General features: G+C 36.9%; 1 protein-coding gene across 2 annotated transcripts in view; it reads right to left on the reverse strand.

The window, feature by feature from the left end:
- The window catches only part of GTF2F2 (general transcription factor IIF subunit 2), a 155,682-nt gene that overhangs the window by 19,184 nt on the left and 123,026 nt on the right, over positions 1-13,472 (reverse strand). For both annotated transcript variants that reach the window (XM_049646983.1, XM_049646982.1), the window contains exon 6: positions 10,053-10,152. In XM_049646983.1, the coding sequence (XP_049502940.1) occupies positions 10,053-10,152 (100 nt within the window). The remainder of the gene's footprint in view (positions 1-10,052; positions 10,153-13,472) is intronic.

Below are 13,472 nucleotides of genomic sequence, written 5' to 3' on the forward strand. Positions count from 1 at the left end.
AGAAAGAAAGAAAGAAAGAAAGAAAGAAAGAAAGAAAGAAAGAAAGAAAGAAAAAAGAAAGAAAAAGAGAAATGTATTTCAAAACCTACAGCTAAATTACTGCATAAATGCCACCCTCATATAGTTAGGCTTACTCCCTATATTTTACAATAGAGATTTGTTATAAGAGAGATAAAACTTAGTTTCTATTGATGTTAAATAGAGAAGAGCAGTGTGACTAGAAAAGTCAGAAGCAAGACTGGAGAAGAGATAGACCAGAGCCACCTATGACCAAGGAGAATATCCAAGTCTTCCCAATATGGGGAAGATGTAAAAAACAGATGAAAACACACATTTAAGGGCAAAGGCAGAAATACAGTGTCTGACCCAATTCAGTGGGAGATGAACAGACAGCAAAGCCCCAAAGGGATGGACCTGAGGTCCATTCAAAAATTTTCTCTCTCTAGGATCAAAAGGAGGATAAAAGAGGGGTGCCTGGTTGGCTCAGTTGGTCGAACACACAGCCTTTGAACTCGGGGTCATGAGTTCAAGTCCCACCTTGGGTGTAGAGCTTACTTAAAAAGAAAAAAGAAGGATAGAAGCAAGAGAATAGGTACATCATGGAGAAAGTAAGCATGACACACCAGGACAAAACACACAAATCCAAGCAGGAGTGTCTTTGGGTTAAATAGAGAAATATCATGGAATGCCTTAAGGGATTACTATTTTAAGTCCTGCTTTGTTGAGCAATGTCTAAAATATATTATGTTCCCTGTTTACAATTGTACTTAGTTTGCATCCTGAAACCCCCTTCCACTCTTGCACCTCATTTGAATGGTTTTATGTTTTGTATTAAGATGAACAATCCAGGGGCATCTGGGTGGCTCAGTCGGTTAAATGTCCGACTCCTGATTTCAGCTCAGGTCATGATCTCACAGTTTTGTGAGTTTGAGCCCCGGGTCCCGCTCTGCGTTGGCAGTGCGGAGCCTGCTTAGGATACTCTCTCTCTCTCTGCCCCTCCCCCACTTGTGCTGTCTCTGTCTCTCTCAAAATAAACACTTAAAAAAAAAAAAAGAAAAGTCTGGACTAGGAGATGAAGTTGTTATAATCCTTTACTCTAGTCAAGCGTGGGATAAAAAAAACTTAACTTGGATCTAGAAAAATAAAGGGAGACATAATCAGATTAAGAAAGGGTGAGGAAAGCCTACTGCCTTCTCATAGGCTTGAGTGGGATGTGGGATTTCATTTAGCTGGAGGCCACAGGTCCTCAAGAAAAATAGTACCAAGGAAGTGAGGACTGAGCGAAGGTCCAGTGTTGGGCTTCGGTACTCTCTGCGTGCAGCCACAGTTGCATGATATTGTGTGTGCCCTCCTGTCCCAGCTTTAATTTATGCCGAGAAGGTGGAAGAGTTAAATTCAGGAGACAGTAAAAATAAGCGATGGTACATTCAGCTTCCACCCTTAGGAGACTCTTCCTTGTGTGAAATGCCTGGAGAAGCGAGGAAGATTAACAGGAAAAATGTTTTCAAATACAGACAATCCCCAACTTAACGATGGTTGGACTTATTTTTCAACTTAATGATGGTGTGAAAGCAATATGCATGCAGTAGACACTGTAAGTGGAGTTTTGAATTTGGATCCTTTCCCGGGCTAGCAACATGCTGTGCAATCCTCTCTCACGGTGCTGCGCGGTGGCAGCCAGCTGGAGCTCCAGGTCAGCCACGCCATCACCAGAGTGAAGAACCCCTACCCTCACAGCCACTCTGTCTCTTACTTTCAGTACGGTACTCAATACATTACGTGAGATGGTCGACACTTGATTATCATTTGGCGGTAGAGGATTCTGCCCAAATGCAGGGAGGCTAATGCGAGTGTTCTCACCACATTTAAGGTAGGCTAGCCTACACTATGTGTTGGTAGGTTAGGCGTATTAAACGTATTTTCAATTTTGACTGAAACCCCATCAAAAATTGAGGAAGAGCTATAAACAAACCTGCTGATAAAGCAAGATGGTCCACTTCAGAGAGGGCACATACTCTAATTGGTAGCAGAGAGAAAAACCTCGTACAGGTTTGTCATCAAAGTTGTTCCAACCCCAGAGCCACATGACAGATCCAAGAGAGCCGGAATCAAAGGTAAGAATTTAGAGTAAGTTGGAAAAGAACTTTAAAATCAATACTAGAATCAGAGTAAGGGTCAAATTAAGTTGTGGTTCAATGTTAATGAGTAGTGAGAGAAGTACCAAATTCTACACAGATCGTTTTGAAAATCTTGATTTACATGCTTCAACCTCAAAATTACTGTATTCAGCGCTGGTGCTTTCCTACTTTAGATCTGGGGGAAAAGAGACTAGAAATGTGCTGTGTTAACGGTGTCTATTGATGGCTCAGTATCTATGGGCAGTGCAACCGAACTTTAGTGAAATAAAAACACTTAAAATTGCAATCTGAGAACCCAGGCATACAAAATAATAACAGCAACAAATTGGCAATATTAATCCTTATCGGAGAAACTAAAATAACAGAAATTTAATTTATTTAAACACAAAAAGCAAAACAGAACATGCCTTTAATGTCCTCAGGGTCTGTACTGTGGGATAACTTATAGAAAAAGACTGTTGTGAAACAAAATTTTTGTACTACAGCGTTAGTTAAATCTCTGCTTGGTAATTTCCAAGACAGGCTTATAATCTAAATTTTACTCTGTGGTAGCACGTAGTTCCAGTGGATGTATGTAAAATTATAAAAAGGGACAGAATTGATTTCCATGGTCATTAAGTTATTAATGACTAACCTTATACCCAGGACAAAACCAAGGTCCTGAGGTAACTTTTCTTTTTAAAACTGAACAGCACAGAAATGGCAATCTTAATATTGTAGTACTCACAATGTTGTATGTTGTACAGATAAAATTAATTCTACAAATAAACGACAAATGATATGAACTAGTCTATTAAGGAGAAGACTATAGTGTTAACATAATGTTATTTCTTCTCTTTTTAGCTCTTTTCTCTTTGGGCATTTTGTTTCATACTGGCACACCGGCACTGTAAGAAAATGGTGACACTCAAAACAGTCACATATCTAACTTGTTAGCAGCCACCACAATATACTGGTGGGATAGTTACTGGACCAGAAATGGCTATTATGTGCATTTTAATTACCGATATTATATCTGCTCCAGTGGCCATAGATCAATGCACAACCAGCTGGATGGAAATAAATGTCAATTCATAAAGGACTTTAAACTTAGTCTCCAATTGAAAATTTTATAATCCAAACAAATCTATTATACACAATTTTTCTTTCACAACAGAAAACAAATTATTCAAGACTAAAATGCAACCACGTGTAGAAAATCCATTGTGGTATGGTATAGAGATACTCAACCATCATTACTGAAACCTTAATCACTGACAACAATTATAAAAGCCACCCACTGCCAATTAAAATACTATAATACAGATGTCTGTAAATTTCTAGATTGTTGTTTGCAGAAATACTTTGATTGCTTTGTCAAGGCGGTCTTTGTGGAAGCTTTTAACTTTTGAAGTGAGCATGACAGCCTTGAATATCATGGTTTGCATTTAAATTCTTACAAAGATCCTCCTCACCCCTAATGCTTCTATTTTTGCAGAGTGTGTTTTTATCTCTTGGGAGGAAATTAATTCTTTAGAGTCCGTGAGTTCTTGGTGTGCAAATTCAAATGGACAAAGCATGTAGCATACTTATACTAATACTAGGCAAATACTGCTGATAAGCCTTTATGATACGGTCCTAAAATTATCTATTATTCATTTAGCGAAATTCCAAATTTATACATAAAACTAAAAAACCAAAACCACTACAACAAAAACAAACCCAACAACCGTAACACAGTTAGTTGCCACACTGAAGGAAACAGAATGTGCATAAAAATAAATTTTCTTCCTAGTTCCTGGGGATTGACCTCAAAATCTTATGTAATCATTCAACTCCCTCCAACAATGATTCTCTAGTTAAGTTTTTCTAATTTTCTATCACTTTCTGACCAAGAGTTGTCGCCAAGAAAAAGAAGGGAAAGAAAAATATTTTTTGAAGCTGGGGGCCAGAGAGGATGATAAAGACAAGAAAATATTAATTCTTTTTAAAAACCTTAGGTTTGCTGGAAAGAGACTTCTTGGTCTCCTCTCAGGTATTATTTTTGGCCCTACCCCCAACAGGATAGATGGCAGACAAAACTATGAAGTTCCTGTCTCTTTGAGTTGGTGGCTGCATGCTACAATTACCAAGGAAACCTGAAAAATTTTAAGATAGTTGGCCTCCACCGTAGATCAATTAAAATCAATCTCTGGAGGTATTTTTCTTTTTAAAAAAGCTTCCCAGGGGATTCTAGTGTACAGCTAGCACTGAGAACTATTATCTAGACAACAGAAGACAGAATTCCTTATAAGAAAAGGCCGAAAAGTGTAGACCACATGTGAGAAGGCTGTGAAATTTACACATGCTAGATGATGTCCACAAAGCCAACGAAACCACATACAGAAGCATCCTTACTTGCAGAGATGGAGGGAGCTGGAAGGAATCTAACATATCAACTCATTCTATGTATGTCAATCTGTAAATTGTAAAATGTACTATTATATTAGTATGCATGGATATTTTAAAGCATACACAAATTAAAAAACTTAAGGACATGAAATAAAAACAAGCATTATTTTAAGAGTAAGCTTTAATTTGTCAAAATTGTAAAATGCATTTTGGTTTGGTCCTGAAAATATACTATTCAATCTTCACATTCTGGATGCTTGTTTTTAGGTGAATTCCAAATTATAGTTGTTTTTTCTTTTAAACAGTAGCTTTGTACCAGCAATAGCTAATACAACTTAAGGTCCAATACACACGCAAAGGTAAGGATCACTACGTCAGTTATCTTCAACAAGCCTTCAGCCCCAGGCCTCGGGGGTGGTGGCAGCAGGGGACCTACAGGTTACACTTCCAAGAGTCCCCCGCCAGCTGGTTTCCAGCTGGGGCCCTGCCAATGGGAGAATGAAAGGAGGAGGAGGGGAGATTTTTGCTTTTTTGTGTGCGTTTTGTACACCTCCAGCAGCAGCAGCTTCGTCGTCTCTGGTAACCGACGCCCCTCCCCCTTTTCCAACTCCAGCCCTTGGTAAACCATCTGTAACCAATTCCCCACGTTAAATCCCTTCCTGCTGGAATATCTGGAGTTGTTTTTGTTTCCGTGATAGACACTAACTGAATCATCACTGATGACAGGGATGACAAGTCACATTTAAAATGATACTGCTAATTTCCTTTTTGGAATTCCAGGGCCAAGTTCTTGTCACGTCAGATTACATCATCATTGTTTCTACCTCACACAGTGACTGATAAAGAGGTCATTTTAGATAGAAGCGTCAGTTTTTCCACTTTCTTGTTCACATATATTTGCTTTATTAGTATATTATCTTTACAGGTAACTTTAAAAGCATTTGTTCATTTTTTAAGACTGAGTTTAACTAATAATAGGTACTATAATATAAACCTCTGAATTTAGCACCAAACCTAAAAAGCTGAAAGCAAATGAAAATGTGAGGTGCTTGGAAGTACCACTGTCAAACCATCAGTGTTATAAAATTCCTACTCTTCTGCTGAAAAATGACTAGCACAGGGACTGTGTGAGGGTGCTAGGGTCAATCCACAGTATTTCTAAAGCTCAATTTCTTTCCTTTATTACATGAAAAACAAGATAAATACAAGCTCCAATATTTCTCCCCTCACTCAATGGGCCCTCCCGTAAATCCTACTTTGACAAGCCATTATTTCCCAAAGTTTGCTTTTACAAACACTTCAGAGGATGGGGGAAGGTAAATTTAATGTTCAAATGCATACAAAATATAGACTTAAACCAATTCCAAGGTCCCTAATTTTAATATATTACAGTGTCCATTTTGAAGAGGATAACATAATCAGAATCTACAAGTTCTTTTAACACAAAATCATTTTACACAACTCTTTTTTTTCTTTTTCCCCAGAAGACTCTCACAAAATTGGTGTTTCAAAACTTTGAAAAATGTTGACCCACATGAACTGGTTTCAAGTTTCAGAAATGTAATGAAGATGTAAGGTACAAGAAAACCACTTATAGTGAAACCTAACAAGTCATACCTTACAGGTAAGGCAAGAGTTCTCAGGGCCAAGTCTTTCAAGGAAGGAACATTCTAAATTATAATTCTAATCATATATTCTTTTTGGCTCAATAAATGCTTCCTGAATGGCAAGTATGGTAGGTATTATATCCCAGATAGTTTGTGAACTAAAGAAATAAATTTCAATTTAATGCTTAGAATAGCTCCATGTACAAAGTGGGAGCTCAAATATTCGGAAGTGATGGGAATCTACCCCCAAAACTGAGAGCACACTGTATATACTGTATGTTAGCCAACTTGACAATAAATTATATTTAAAAAAAAATTGGAAATGATTACATATGTGTTCTAGATACAGTTGACCAGGTTCGGACTACATGGATGTTTTCAATAAATACAATACTGTAAATGTATTTCTCTTCCTTATAAAAGAGAAACTATTTTCATAATAACATTTTCCTTTGTCTAGCTTACTTTATTGTAAGAATATAGTGTATAATACATATAACATTCAAAATATGTGTTAATTCACTGTTTATATGATCAGGAAGGTTTCCAATAAACAGTAGGTTGAGTTTTTGGGGAGTCAAAAGTTATACATGGATTTGAGTGTGGAGGGTGAGGTGGGGGAAGAAGTCAGTGCCCCTAATCCCCACATTGTTCAAAAGTCAACTGTATTTGTAAATTTATCTATGTGCCATAGGTGGGTGGAAAAGGTTCCAGGGGTAAATGCAAGGTGAGTTCTTTCTGATCAAATGCAGTAATATAGTTTAAAAAATATCTATGTCATTTTCCAACCTTTCAGTTTTTGTAGAAAATTTTTTCCTTACATTTATCTTTAAAATTTTATTCAAAGATCCTCAACTGTTACAATGAAATACCAGACTTCATGTTTACGTAGTTCACTATGCTTGAAATGTTTGAAAACATTTCAACATTATACTGAATTTAAAATTTTTATTGAATGTCTTGATTATATACCCTCTAAGTCATTCTTGTTGAATTATGTTAATGTTTCTCGATCTTCTAAAAAGTCAAAGTCTCCTTCTAATAAAAATAACAAAAGCTTTACACTCTTTCAAGTTTATTTATTTATTTTGAGAGACAGAGCACAAGTAGGGGAGACGGGCAGCGAGAGAGGGACAGAGAATCCCAAGCAGCCTCTGAGCTGTTAGCACAGAGCCCCATTAGGGGCTCAATCTCACAAATGGTGAGATCATGACCTGAGCCAAAAAGCAAGAGTCAGACGCTTTACTGACTGAGCCACCCAGGTGCCCGACAAAAGCTTTATACTCCTATAGTTGATCTTATACTATAATACTGAGGATGTTTTTAAAATCTACATAGGTGCCTCCATTCATTCTGATATACTCCCATGGGGGAAAAGAATGACTAAATATTCAAATAATGCAATGTGATAGATTATAGTCAATCTTTATTTTTATATAAACAAAATCTTTCCAAAGATTACTATATGGCTCATTACTATAACTACATTAGTACAATGACTCACCAATGCTATGACAACCTTAATGAAGGTTGACACCATGAACTGCCACTTAATGTTAAAAAGTCTTAAGGCAGATGTTTTTTATCATTATGGCCCAATAAGAAGTTCAGAATACAATGTATTCATACTTGTACTAAAAAGAAAATAATATAAAAACATCCTAAAAACATGAAATTAGGAATATGTCTTCTATACCTACCAGGTGGATATAGTGCCAATGCTGCTAAGAATATGAACTTTGATACTAGCAAAGTGCCAGCTCTGATTGATTTTTCTTTTGGTAGGAGATCATCATGGCTAGGTACTAACACTCCTTCCTAGCTTTCTTACTTTTCTTTATTCCAATGAAAAGCTTTACTGCCCACTGTAACAATTCAATCAATTCACACTCATTATGATGATTCCAACAATTCAAAAAGAGTTTATACAGAAGAAAATTAGGATAAAATCATTCTAGCTCCTACCGTCCAAAAATAACAACTGTTAAAGTATTTAATCTTAAGTTTGGACACTGGTTTCCAATCTTTGCCTGTCTTAAACAATAGAGAGAAACACTACTGTATATCTAGCTTTGGGTACCTGTCTTTCTATGATACATCCTTAGATACAAGACTGCTGGGTCAAAGGATATATCCTTTATACACAATATATCCTTTTACACAAATTATCAAACTTCTCTCCAGAAAGGTTAGATCTCCTCATAGCTTATGGAAAGTATGGTCTTTTGTTGTCCTTACTGTGATAAAGAAGAAGCCAGAAAAGTAGACTTTTATTTACGTGTCTCAATCAAGAGACAACATAAAATATCCCTCTTGGATTATCAGACACTGATTCAGCCTGTTCTCTTCTTTTAATTTACGTTTCCCCTAAAGCATAACCAGAGGCTGTGAAATGAAAGCCCGGCTGGATGCAAATGAACTTTGACTTGCTTTACTTAATCCACATAGTGTAGCAATTTTTAAAGTCTGAATGTCTTTAAGAAGAGGCATGTGCACTCCAGTTCATCACAGTCCCTACCATTTCACCTTCAATTTCAGCATTCTGCTCACTGAAGATGCCTAGTTGGCTCTATAGGCGTTTGCTACCTCTCATGTAAAATAACTCAAATATCATAAAGTAGTGGTTTGACAGATACTAATCTGTGACACCTAAATCTGTATACTTAAGGGCAGTCTTAAAAAGGGACTCTTTCTTCCTAAATACTGTATATCTAGAGGAATGTTAAGCAACAAAGTAGGACACAAGATATCAACTGTTAAGTATTACTGCCCTTAACTTAGGCTTCACTGTATTTTCAGAAAATCATCACATTTTCCCTTACATCTCCAGTATTTCAAGACCCAAAATCCTTAGCCCTTTTAGTGTTGTTAATGACCTGCAACAACATTTAACAGCATAGCTCCCAAACCAGACTACCTGGGTTCAACGCCTGAACTGGTTAATTAGTGACTTGTGTGACCTCAAGTAAGCTAACCTCTCAGCTTGTATTAGTTACTTCAACTAAAATGAGGACAATAGTAGTAATTGCTTTCTAGGGCAGGTATGAAGACCAAATGCGTTATTACGAAGCACTCAGAACAGCGCCTGGTACACAATATGCATATTACATGTGTGTATATAGCATAGCACAGCATAGCATAGCGTAACATAACATGATATATATAGTATACACAAGATATACTTCAATAAAAATGGTTTACACAAGATATACTTCAATAAAACATATACAGGCAGTCCTCACTTTCCATGTAGTGTGAGACCATAAAAATGCCCATAAAAGTTGAAACTATGCAAAGCAATCTTTTTTTTAAAAAAATTTTTTAAGTTTATTTTTATTTGAGAGAGAGAGAGAAGAAGCAGGGGAGGGGCAGAGAGAGAGGGAGACAGAATCCCAAGCAGGCTCCACACTGCCAGCACAGAGCCTGATGCAGGGCTTGAACCCACAAACCACAAGATTATGATCTGAGCTCAAGTTGAGAGTTGGACGCTTAACCAACTGAACCACCCAGGCTCCCGGAAACTATGCAAAATAATCTTAATAATCAATGGGAGGAATTACCATTGTTGCAAACTTAAAATTTCTTCTCGATACATTAAAAAGTCCCATAAAGGTATAGAAAAGTGGGAAAAATCAAACTAATATTAAGTACACTGTAATTTAAAACATTGGAAACACTGAAAAATGAAGTGTTTTATTTCTTTGAAAAATTTATCAAGAGTATTTTGAACAGTGGTTGCCTTCTTCTCATTGTTTAACTTAGGATACACAGTGAACATCTTCTCCATGTTTGCCAAACTGTCATATTCTTTCCTCAGTCTAGATAACTCAAGCACCTAATAGCAGGTACCTGACTGCTAATGTCCTTTTAAAACCTAAGAGTCTACAAAACTTAAGAACAAAGATATAACAGAATGAAGATAGACATGAAGACTTACATTGTATTGATGATTAGCAACAGGCTTATAATTAGTTGTCACCACTTTGTCCAGTTGCTGTGATAGCCTTACAGGTTTGGAAGATTCTTCTATTTGCAATCTGAAAAAAAGAAGGCATTGTCAACAAACTTATTTATTAGAGGGAAACCTGAAGAGTTATTTCTATAATTCTTCTTACTCAAGAATACTTAATATATAAAAAAGTAACCTCAGAAGATATATTAAGCCTTAATATAATACTTCAAAAACACACTGAATGTGTATGACAATAATGCAGAAACCTGAACATAGGCTAAACATATAAACCATCTCATAATTCTACAATTTGCTTCTAATTTTACACTGTGTAGTCAAGTCTTAACTACTAAAACCAAAGAAACTAACCAGCTTTAAATTTCTGGGGGAAAAAATCTACCTGTAAAAATGAACTATCTTAATTATATGGCATTAAACTAATCAAGTGATTAATTCAAAATTGTATTCACTCGATAAAAGATAAAGATAATATGTTGACACTAAGGTCTAATGATTGCTTTATTAGACAGCAAGATATAGAACATTTCCGTCATCAAAGAAACTTCTCTTTGACAACACTGGTATAGAATGCAGCCCTCCATCTAAATTAAAATATAACTCAAAATACCACTTTTGGGAAAAGCTATAAACATATGACTTTAAATACTCTTGTTTAATAGAGCAGGAACTAAAAATAATTTTCATTTAAAATTTCTTTAAAAACACAACTCACAGTATAAAAAGTACCTATTTTTATAAAATTTTTATTTTATTTCTTGCATGAAGTTATCTATTTGCTTCTGCCTTTTTTAAGTATGGAACACCTAATTACTCAGAAGAATTTAGATATATACCAGTTGCTTTTTTAAATGGAAAAGTTATAAATATTACAGGTTTTGATTTTACTGTGATTCCCGAATTCGATATAGTAATTCCTGTGTTGAAACACACATATTTAAATTCTACCAGTTATTTATAAATCCCAGCATGGAGCATAGAGCCCAATGTGGAGCTTGAACTCATGACACTGGGATCAAGACCTGAGTTGAGGGGTACCTGGGTGGCTCAGTCAGTTGAGCATCTCACTCATGATTTTGGCTGAGGTCATGATTCCAGGGTCATGGGATCAAGCCCTGTGTCAGGCTCCGCACTGGGCACGGAATCTGCTTAAGATTCCTTCTCTCTCCCTCTGCCCCTCTCCCCAACTTGCGTGCTCTAAAAAAAAAAACAAAACAAGACCTGAGGTGAGATCAAAAGTCAGATGCTTAACCCACTGAGCCACTCAAGCACCCCAAAATGATTATTTTATGAAGCGTAAGAAAAGTACTCTAGAAATATCTTTAGAAACTTACTGTATATATAACCATAAATCATACATACAATGTTACTTTGCTTTTCATGAGCCAAATATACTTTCTACGAACCAGGAAGAAAGTACTAGCTAGAAGTCTAGAAGGGGAGTGTCCACCCAAAGATGGACTTGGGCTTCTATTCCTTCAGTAGCCTCTCAACTGCTCTTGGACAAAGCACCAGCTCTTTCATATGAGTTCATGTCCCTCTGGGATCTAGTCCCTGCTTATCTCTCCAGCTTTATCCACATTCTCTCACATCTGCATCCGACAGCATGCAGCTGTGCCATGACCAGATTTTAGTAGAAGCCTCTGGCTGGCAATCACTCAGCAAGTGTTTACTGGGTGCCTATCTCTGCCAGGCACCGGGTTGGAGGTTGGGAATGCTGCAGTAAAGAACAGACTTGCTACAGTGGAAGACCAGCATTAAACAAATGCTTACCTATAACTCATTAACTGCACTACTAAAATGGAGCAGGGGACTGGTATTATGACAGCCGATTGCATGATGCTATGAAGTAAATATTAACCCCAGTGTGTGCACTTGAGGGTAAACTAGATCAGGACTGCTCATGCTTTTGAGAGGTGAGGCAAGGGGCACTTGAGTGGCTCAGTCGGTTGAGCATCCAACTTCGGCTCAGGTCATGATTTCATGGCTCTTGAGTTCAAGCCCCACGTCGGGCTCTGTGCTGACAGTTCAGAGCCTAGAGCCCGGAGCCTGCTTTGGTTTCTGGTCTCTCTCTCTCTCTCTGCCCTTCCCCTGTTCACACTCAGTCTCTCTCTCCTTCAAAAATAAACTTAAAAAAAAAAAAAAAAAAAAAGAGGTGAGGCAAAAAGACTGGGTGGAAATGACTCCTCCGAGCAGAGAAGACGTCTCGAAGTGACTAAGAGAAAAAAATGATTGAAGACAGGTGTAGGGATGTTTACAAAGGGTTAGAACTAGGTATGTATTACCCCTTGGGGGGGGGGGGGAATCACGTAGCAGCCTGTTTCTGAAAACCTTTGTGTTCTAATCCTAGCCCTATCCTTACCGGAATCAGTTCTCAGGGGTTTGGCCTCTGTTAAATGGTAATCTATCTGTTATGCTGCCACTAAATTGTCTTCCCTGTTTCAATCATTGCACTCCATAATTTGATCTTATGAGACATTCAAGGAGGGAGGCATGTACTAGCTCCTTCCTCCCACATTAAATGATTGTTCCCATTACTTCACAATTTGAAAATTCCTTGGGGTTTCAGTTTGTTTAGGTAAGTGTGTCTTTATAAGTGGTAACTTATTCCTGTCATACTCTTACACTTGAATTTATTTGCAGGCACTGCATTCTGATTCAGGTTCAGGTGGCATACTTTCCTTTCAATTCTAGTGCAACAGCTCTAAAAGCCAATGCTGTCATCCACAGAGGGTCATGCCGTTTTTATCCTCAAAGTATTTCATCTCTTAAATATAGAAAGGAAAACAGTGAATTAACTTTTTAAAAATAAAGAACTCATATAAAATCTTAACCTTCCTATTATGTATTTAAAATGTCAACTTCAAGGGTTTTAATTAAAAGGGGGTATCTTATGATTTAAGACTCAAAACGTTAATCTAGGCACTGAAAATATAACATATTTTTAAAGAACTAAGTCTTAAAATACTTTAATAAACCCGAATAGTTTAAAATAGGTTGGCAGGTTCTTTACCGAACATAAATAAATTCATCTAACATTATCTCATGAAGTGTTGAAACAATTTGCAACTCCATTTCACCACTGAACAATGCACTTAATTAAACATCAGGGACCTCAACATGCCTTCAAAGTCTTGGTTTATCTGGGTTTGCACAAAATAACATAATTTGGAAATATTTGGTTTGCAAGGTTGAACAGCAAAGTACACACAGAGGTTGTGGGCTGGACTGAGAGCAAAGTAAGAGCTTCAATGTCCTAGAGACTTAAAAAAAAAAATGGGTGTTAACTTTTTTCAGGAAAATTTTAAATATGGTGTTATTTTAAAGAAATTGGAACAGAAAAAGCATATCCTGTGATCATTTAGATGCAGGCAGGCCTTGTTTTAC

This window comes from Panthera uncia (genome assembly GCF_023721935.1).
Source record: "Panthera uncia isolate 11264 chromosome A1 unlocalized genomic scaffold, Puncia_PCG_1.0 HiC_scaffold_16, whole genome shotgun sequence".
Lineage (NCBI taxonomy): Eukaryota > Metazoa > Chordata > Mammalia > Carnivora > Felidae > Panthera > Panthera uncia.